The 9728-nt window shown below is 44.9% G+C and overlaps 1 protein-coding gene across 2 annotated transcripts in view; it reads left to right on the top strand.

Annotated features, from left to right (window-relative positions):
* The window catches only part of si:dkey-246i14.3 (ephrin A4), a 30928-nt gene that overhangs the window by 10026 nt on the left and 11174 nt on the right, over positions 1 to 9728 (top strand). For both annotated transcript variants that reach the window (XM_046046050.1, XM_046046051.1), the window contains one exon: positions 9343 to 9641. In XM_046046050.1, coding sequence (XP_045902006.1) covers positions 9343 to 9641 — 299 coding nt within the window. The remainder of the gene's footprint in view (positions 1 to 9342; positions 9642 to 9728) is intronic.

Below are 9728 nucleotides of genomic sequence, written 5' to 3' on the forward strand. Positions count from 1 at the left end.
TGTAATTTTGGGTCATTGTGGTTCATTACTTAAAGTAGCGACCAGTCATCTTTAATCCCAAATTAATCAGTTAATCCCCGTCCAGTGTCAGGTCGTTGTTAGCACTGTGTGAGACTGCCGCCTGCACCTCTCCTGTTTACCCTCGCCACTTCCTTCCCCTATGCTCCTAAATCCAACCCCCCTCTTTCCCGCTTATTGTGTCTAAACCCTTCATCAGTGTTGTGGAACTTAAATGGCCTTTCTAAGAAATTCAGGGGCATCCGGCCTTGAGGCAGAGAATGGCATCCTGTTCTATCTGCCCAAATGCTGAAAGCATGAATTTTAATTCACATGCGGTAAAGCAGTGGATAAGCTAATATACTTGAGTCGAATATACTGTTTTGAGTTTATAAATAAACACACATTCAGTAGCCTGTTATTTTCAATATTTTTTTTTAGTCTCTTTTGATGCTATTAGAGATCAGTGTTAATGTCCTGCCTCTGGTATGAATATGTGTTCATGTGCGAGAGGGCGGGGCTAGTGGGTGGCTGTGCGTGACTAGAACAAGACAAAGCTGGCTGCCTTGAGGGGGAATAAGGGGCTACCTTCCATACCCCCGATGCACAGAGCGATATGAATCTTAACTGTTGTGACGGAGAAAGATGGAGAGAGAGAAGCATAGATCGGCTGCGAGGGTAGGGTGAGGGAAGGGGCCAGTTAGACTCCTGGGATTCCAAAGCAGTGACCGTGAAAGTGCTTAGATAAACAGAGAGAAAGACGAGGGAGTGGGGGGGTTGAAGAGGCAATGGAGGGAAGAGAGGATGAGAAGGTGTAGGCATGCTGACAGCGGAAGGAAATGAGAGCTGCGAAGATGGGGTGAAAGAAAGCAGATGGGAGTGAAACAGAGTATAGAAGTTTTAAAATAAGTTCACCACGAGTCAGAGGGACTGAAAGGGGCCAGCTTACTCTATTTACTCCTTAACTCTTGTGCCTCTCCAGTCCTTTTCTCTCTGTCTTCTCCGACCCTCTCCGACCCTCTCCTTCCCTTTGTTTAAATAATTCAGGCCTGTTGGCTGTATTAGGGCAGGTTTCCTTGACATGTCTTAACTATATGTGTGTGTGTGTGTGTGTGTGTGTCTGACTGACTGAAGGACAACTGTAGCCCTCCAACTAGCCATTCCTCTGCTAACAACCACCAAATAATCAGACACAGAGGGAAAGCTAGAGAGAATGCACACCTGGGATGAATAGTCAATGATGCCTGTCCAGCATTGACCTTCTCATCATAGAGAGAGACAAAAACAGAGTACAAGAATGTGAATAAGAGTGTCTTCGGCATCAGAAGTGTGACCCACTTAGTAAATGATGGATTCTCAAAGCCAAGTCTGATTTATTGGCTGTGTATTTGCTTTGCGAGCGCCCTTTTCACTATTGTGAAGAGTGTATTTGAGTAAATGTGTGTGTCTCTCTGTGTGTGTTTTAAGGGGTGTTGCTCGCATGTCCTCCTTAACCCACTTACACAGGTGGGCCTTGCTGAAAGACCTAAGACACAGATAAGTGTAGTTAAGTATATTTAATATTATAGATGAGGGTGTACAGCGTATATGGTTACGGACTCTGTAAAAAAAATAAATAAATAAAAAATAAAAAAAGCGATAAGAACATAGAATAACTATGTAAGTGTTGTTATTAAAAACTGTTCATTATGTGATGTGAAAGATGACATCATCTCATGAAAAAAGGACTTTACTGAAACATTATATTTACAAGATGTCTATGAAGATTCTCAGTCATCCAGGTCATAGTTATCCAACGAGGGTTAAAATGAAGGGCAACTGGACTTGGTTGAGTTATTGACAAATATTGCTAGAAAGATGGGGCATATTTGGTTGAACGCCAGTTTGCAACTTTTGTTGTCTATAAAAAAGGTCTGGCAATTGGAGTATGAGTTAAAAGCAACTGAAAGCTCCAGTTGTCAAATAATCTTTGTCCAACATTGTACAAAATTGTAATTTGAAGTGGAAACAAAAGCTCTTAAATTCATGACAACATAAAGATGCAGACAAAGACGGACAAGCTCAACTGAAAAGAGCACCAGAGATGACAAGTTGAAACTAAGCAACTTAGGGTTGCAACTAACAATTATTGTTTTATCTGAATAACATCCTCAATACCAAAGCTATTATGTGTAATTATATTATATAATTATAAGTTTTAGAAGCTGTAACCAGATCATTTCTGGCACAAAAAAAAAGATTTATTTTTCTGTTGACAAACTAATTGTTTCACCTTTAAACCAACAGGTATGTGATGTAGAGGTATAAAGCAGGTTGACAAATACTTGTCCTTGTATTTTATTGCATTTTGAATATAATTTCCTAAATATTGCCCAGTTGCCCCTTGCCCATACATCACCCGCCACATTGGCATGAACCCAATATGTTATTTACTCAGAGTTAACAGAATTTGTCTACACCCTCTCTTTAGCTAGACTTATCTGCTTTGGAACTGCATGCAAAGCAGAAGGCCCCAAACTGCAAAGTTAGTACATAAACATGAGAGAAATGATGTTGACACAGTGGATCAGCACAGCTGCCACTTTGTAGGAATACACTTTGATAGATTTCATAAATAGTGTGAATCATCGCTTTTTGTGCCCACCCATCATAGCTGTCACTGTCCTCGTCCGCCCGCCGTCCATCCTGTCTCTGAGCGGTGAGGTACTGTAGCTATATTCAGGTTTATGTATCTGAGTCTGGCACCTGTACAAATCAGCCCTGTATTTACACTGCAGCTCCATTTAGACTGCAGAAACATGGAGAGCACTCATTACTCTGAGGTTTAGGCTGTCCGACAGAGGGATGCAGGAAAAAAGACGAATGGAGCGAAGGATGGATGGGTGGGGCACTGACTTGGCTCCAATCCCAGTGCCGGATTGGTTGTTGTCCTGGCAACGGCACGTCTGACCTTATTTACCCCCATACACGCCCCTTGCCGTACGCGCGCTCCACTCTCACTCGTGCACATCTTTTTTGCCGCACACTTCTCCCCGTCACTCTTCTCAGTGTGGGATCTAAAACTCTTCGTCTTGTGCCCTTTTCTCCTCAAACTCCTCTTACTAGTGTGGCCACATTCACGCAGAGCAGGTGAGAGAGTCAAGTTGGGCTACTCTTTTCAGCTGCTGGTGGGCACAGTGAGGCAACATTTCGGCATGCAGTGTTTTGGTCAAACAGTGAAAATATAAACGACCCATAGACTGCAGGACTGTACTCGTGTCCATTTATGTTGTGGACAGTAATTTCATACCTCCTAGAAAAGTCAGTGGAAAAGCTTATTTTAGCATCAGACTAGACCACACATGGAGAGCAGTGCCTATGCATGACAGAGCTCTGCCATAAAGGGGGATGATGGTTTCTGCAGACCTGCTGCCGTATCAAAATGGTTCCGATGGATTGGTTTCCATGCTGATGGGTCCTGTGGGCCTGGATCATGCAATTTTCCTCACCTCTTATGGTCGTAGCTGTACATCCTGTTGTGCTGCTGAGTCCCACAAAATGGACACACATACACACACAGAGGAGGACCTATGCCATAACAGGCAGAAAATAGGGTCTGTCTTTACCTGAGGCTAAGAATCCTTTTAGGGCCTGAAGCAGCAGGTGTGTGTGTTTATGTGTGTATATCTGAGTGTTTTATCTGTGTCTGTAAATTGAGAGGGAATGTGGGTCCATGAGGCTGCTGCTGATCCACATAGTTTGAATGCCCTGTGCCTGGTGGTCATTCAATGGAGCCTGCAGGGCAAGAAAGGTGCAACCAATCACTTCATCTGGGTTATGCATTGCACAAACACCCATACAGCCATAGTCACCAGCACTTATGCACCAAATTCATATCGACATATGAAGCTTTGCAATGTGTGTGTGCACTCGTATTTGTATCATTCTATCCTTATAAGGACAGAAGCATTAGGTTTGTCAGATGGCGCAGAGATGGTAAGCCACCCAGATGCATATTAATACAATGTGTGTGCTCAGACCTTGCATGTAAGGAAAAACAACAGGCTTAAGTGGATGGAGACAGAAGAGGGGGAAAGGAAGGAAAAAAGTTCACATACCATCCACATTTGGAGATTAGGAGTCATAGAAAAGAAAGCAAAAAGTTTGATGTAGATGAGAGATACACTTCCTGCGGACCTTGAAGGAAGCACACACACTCACATAGGTATGCCAAACAGGAAAGAGAAGATAAGAGCCATAGCTTGTTCCCCTTAAGTCCCTCTTTCCTCTCTGTGAAGAGACGGCTGATCACCGTCATTGGACACAGTTTGATGACACTGAGAATCTAAAGAGGGAGGGAGAGAGTATTGTGGGTATGAGGTTGACGGGGGTGATAAAGGGATTTTTCGGCCAGCTGGCCAGGCGGGGTGGTGGGGGGCCCCAGATGGTCAGAGGTGGGGGGTGAAGTCCTTGTTTGTGCGTGCTGAGGGGAATAAGCACCAGGTTAGACACAACATTGGTGTTTGGGCCCTGGACACGGCAGGGCTTTGTGTGGGTCGTGGAGGGGGGCACAGCTAAAAGAGGGGAGGCGGGGCGTTGTCCTGATTCTGCTCCATTTTACATACAAGATCGAGTAGGAGTGGGGAACAACAAGGTTTGAGCCACGCAAATTCTTAGAAATGGTGCAGTATCAAGCAGATGAACTCTCTCTTTCCCTCTCATTCTCTGACTCAGGGGCGTAGCACTACAGTTGTATGATTCCCTTTCTTCTTCCCTCTGAAGATGGGGTAGCCTGTGGAGCAGGAGGTCACTGAAGTTTTGGAGACCTCAATAAAATAAGGTTCTCTTTCTTTAGTTCTGCATTGTTCCCTCTTTCCTCCTGGACTGTCTTTGGGCTCTTTTTGTCCCAAACTTCTCTCATGCTTTCCACCAATTATTCCCCATACTACACTGCTGTTTTTCCCATGAAAGGCTTCCAAAGGCTGGTTTATTCACCTGCCCAGCATAATTTTTTTTTTAATTTCTAAACGAAACTGTATGGTGTTGCCTTAAGTTTTTTTTGTCTAACTCGAGAGACTTATTTGTACCATCAACTCCGGCCTCACAACTGACTGCAAACTGCAGTTTATGGAAGAGTTTATACTCTGGCAGAGCAGAGTTGTATAAAATGTCATGGTCCGACAAAGCTTACAGTATATGACTCCGCTTCTCCCTCCCCTTAAAGGTAAGCAGTGGCAAGGCAGTTTGCAGTATTTGTAAAGAAATTCACCAGAGATAACCTTAATATGAAAGCTCTGCACAGGTTTATGTCGCCTCAGCATGCAAATCCACTGATCACAGCTATTCATTTTCAATGAAGAGATTTTGGTCTGAATATTGGCTGTTAAAAAATGCTGGTGTGGCCGAGCCACTATGATGGCTTGTTGGATTAACCAAACAACTGTGACACCCAGAATACTAAGGCAATCGGTATGTCAAAGTTGATGATGTTTTATTCATTGAGATTGATGACTCACTTGACAGCTACTCATCTGTCATCATGTGGTAAACCCCACCCTTCTGGTACATCAAAAAAAAACTTAAATAAGCAACACCATTTCAAGTCGTTCAAGATCCTCCCATACCACTAGAAGTGTTGCTGTAGCACCCACCATAGAGGCTGAAACAGTCTCATGCTATGCCCGCCAAGGCACAGTGACCACAGCGCGCTGTGCCCAGTCAGCATAGTGACCAGAGTTAGCGATCACCCTGCAGTGAATGACCACGGAAGAACTGAGACTCCACCAAGCATTTCGGACTACAAGGAACTGACACACTTTTACTGTGGGCTGGTTAGTGTACCATCACAAGCATGAAAGTGTTTATTGAGACTACCATATCTACAGTATACATTTTCTGAATTCATTTGGGATGCATAGTACAGTGTAAGCATGTTATTAACATTTTCATTGTAGTAGAATATTCTTACCCCCTATGTTTACATGCAGTACTTGCGTTAAGTGCCCAAGTGTATTCAGTATGCATAGTATGCAACTGCTGTGCGTGATCGAGTATCTGTTCTGTATTCCTGAAGCCGTGTTGTGGGATTGTTGCTTCTTTAATTATTCTCTCATATTAAAGGATCAAAGGTCTCTGCCACAATCAACCTCCTGCATTTCATTATAAATGCGCGCACACACACTCATTCACACACATGTATATATTCTTGTGCACACACATTAACGTGGACACACATTGGGAGGACTTCAGTTATGTTCAATTTTTGAATTTGGAATGTGATTTCCTGTAATTATAAAAAGGATAAATGTTAGCCTTTTCAAGTTTTCCACTGAAGAACCCAGCATGTTATTTTTGATTCAGCTCCTCTGTGGGATTTTTCTTTATCAACCAAGAGCTTGCACCAGTCCTCAGAAGGGTGTCACTGAACACCCTCTGGCATGAGGGATAGAGCATGTTTTATTCTGGTGAAGTGCTTTCATGTCTTTGTGGCTTGTGTGTGTATGCCTGGCGTGTGTGAACATGTGTTTGTGTGTGTGGATTCATGCCCACATGTGCTTAAATGGACATGAGTGTGTGTTCTCTTCTGTGTCTTTGCCCTCTCCCCTCTGCTCCAGCATGGGGCCAAACCAATCCTCTTGTGCGCTTCCAGGAGATTCTCCTGCTGATAGGTTGCTCCAGCACTCTGTTCTTTGACACCCACAGCTCCCATGATGCCCCAGTGCTGTCACCACTCTGCTGCATGGTGGCTGGCAGGAGGGGAGAATGCTGAGTGTAATTAGGGCGTACCCAAGCCTACCAGGGCCTCAGAGAGTGAAAGGGAGGAAGGAAGGGAAGAGGATAGAAAGAGGGCTGACAGTTTGACATCAGTAGAGCACACCATCTCTGTAATTGCTGGCGTGCATATGGCGTAGGCCGAGGCTGGAGGGAGGAAGAAGGGGGATAATGTAGGATAGAGAGGAGTGAGAAATAGGAGGGAGAATACGGGGAGATGCAGCCTCTGAAGCAATAGATTGGGGATGAGTGCATGTCATCCAAAGTTGGGAGAGATGAGGGAGGGGACTGAGGAGAGGAAAGGGGTGAGGAGGATTGCAAATTTGGGGGTGGGCAGCGTGAAAACAGAACCTTAGCAGTGCAGAGGAAGCTTGAGGTGAATGACATGTAAAGCAGGGGGTGCAGCATGTTGACACAGCACAAGTCTATTATTACATACACGTGCCCACACACACACACACACACACACACACACACACACACACACACACACACACACACACACACACACACACACACCTACCTGCGTACACACTTCCACAGCTGGTGCACCTAAGTAAACATTTCATCCTCAGAGAAGCCTCAAAAAGCCCCACAGGTAGCACGAAGGGGGGGGGGGGTGTCTACACTAGCTTATGTGCTTTTGTGTTCTCTTAACCAGACAATTGAGTGCCTTTGTTCGGCTGTAATTAGCACACACAGGTAATAGAGCTATCAGACGTGGCCACACACATTCACAGAAGGGGTATTGATCAGGGGAGTGTGTGTGTGTCCTGAGCGAGGGATCCTGATCGATTGTGTCCTGTCCCGTTGATAGATTGCCAATTCTGTGGGCTAGCCATTGAACAGGAAGCAGCTTTAGTGAGACCAGCCTCCGGAGTCTCACCTGCATCCCCACGACACACACACTTTTCCTGCTTTTCTGCTCTATTATCTCACTCAGAAATACACCATTCCACCCTGCATTCAGGTTCAAAGTGAACAGCACATGGATTTCTATTTCAGTTTTATAGTCGGGCCATATGGCTCCCTCCTCTCTGATGGTCTCTTGTCATTTCTCCCCTCATTGCTCTATCCATCTTTGGTACCCTCTGCAGATTTGCTGTACCATCTCAGTCTCCTGCTTCCTGTCCATGCCTATGTGTTTCATTTCAGTTTTTTGTCACTTCTGTTTCTTCCTCTCTGCGCGTTTATTCTTCCTCTCTTTTATTTTTTTGGTCTCTTCTCTGTCCGCCTACTTAACTTGAGACTACTCCGCCGTCCACCACCATCCTCCCCTCCCCATTCCACGCACTCCTTGCCTCCTATGTTGCCCTTCACCGACTCCCAGCACTCCCTTCCTCTCTCCTCCGCTCTGTCACCCCTCTATAAAGACTCCCACTGATGGACCTGAACCTTCTGCCCAAGCCACATTCTGCCCCTTATTCTTTTCTCCTGCACTCCATGCGAAGAGGAGACCAATTAAAGTCCGTCTCCTTTCTTTCTTCCACTCCGTTGTTCTCTTCTCTGTGTGTCTGCACTCAGACTCTCTGGGGTCACTAATTAAAACACTTTACTTTCTTTTATCTTTACTCCACTTTTTTTCAGCTGTTCACCAAACTTTCCTCTTCTTTTGCTATTCTTATTCATTTTTTTTGTTCCATCTCTCTGCTATAACCTGCCTCAACAGCTCTCTTTTCATCAGTCTCTTTCTGTCTTCCTTTGGCCCCTGTCTCATGTCACTCCATCACTCACATTGCTTCCATCCGTTTGTCATTCTTTTCTTTCCTCATTTATTGTCTCCTACTTTGTCTTTTCATGCTGTTATGATTCATATAAAGTCTTGTGATTTCTCCATGTTAAATTTACCTGTCTTACTTTGTCCCACATCTACTTCACTGAATCTCTCTCCCGTCTTTCTCCATATTAGTTTGTACACGGGTAACTCTTTATGCTGTAGCTGACAGGAAGTCAGAATCTGTGGTCTAAAGAAGCATGCATTATGCAGCTCTTCTGTTCTAATGATGCTGTCTTGTCCAGAGTTGTTGTTATGCCTAAAGCCAGTCAACCTTGACTGAAGACTTAGTTGTGCATGCGCACGCACGTCCGCATAAGTTTGTGCACGTCTGTGTATATCTTTGGTGTGTAGTGGGAGAGAGGAAAGCAGAAGGAGTCAAGTTTATCTTACACTGAACACCCTCAGTGGTCTTCATTAGCATCTGAGGAATTCTTCCCTCTATCTGACACTCAGCAGAGCTCCCTTGGTGGTATAGAAGTAAAATAGAGTTGTATCATTGTGATGTATCAAATTCTTTAAGACCTGTGCAACTTTGCTTTCTTATTTATTTGGATCCCCATTAGCAACTACCAAGGTAGCAACTACTCTTCCTGGGGTCCATGCTTTATCACCCTCTGTAATCATTATGTGTTATATTGATGAACTATCCATCTGCTGTAACTATCCACATTCCTCCAGGCACAAAGCAATTATGGAATACCTGTCATCTGTCTTTTTCTCTCTCTATGTGCTTAATCACCACCTCTCTTTCCCCTTCAGTCAGTTATCAATCTGTGTAATCATTACGTGAAATATTAATGTCGTTGTTCTTTTTCCAGGTTAACAGCAGGAGATCTGTCCGTCCAGGTGAATCTTAATGACTACCTGGACATTTACTGCCCACACTACCCCAACAAGGAGACCCTGGGCCCCGGGCAGCCAGAGACGCTGGCCCTATACTTGGTGGGAGAGGCCTCTTTCCAGGGCTGTGTGGAGACCAAAGGGTCCATCAAGAGGTGGGAGTGTAACACCCCCTATGCTCCGTTTGGACCAGTGCGCTTCTCTGAAAAGATCCAAAGGTTCACCCCCTTCTCACTGGGGTTTGAGTTTCTGCCAGGGCGCCACTACTACTACAGCTGTGAGTAGAGTGTGTGTGTGTGTGTGTGTGTGTGTGTGTGTGTGTGTGTGTGTGGGGGGGGGGGGGGGGGGGGGGGGGGGGGGGGGG

The sequence above is a fragment of the Micropterus dolomieu genome, linkage group LG03 (genome assembly GCF_021292245.1).
Source record: "Micropterus dolomieu isolate WLL.071019.BEF.003 ecotype Adirondacks linkage group LG03, ASM2129224v1, whole genome shotgun sequence".
NCBI lineage: Eukaryota > Metazoa > Chordata > Actinopteri > Centrarchiformes > Centrarchidae > Micropterus > Micropterus dolomieu.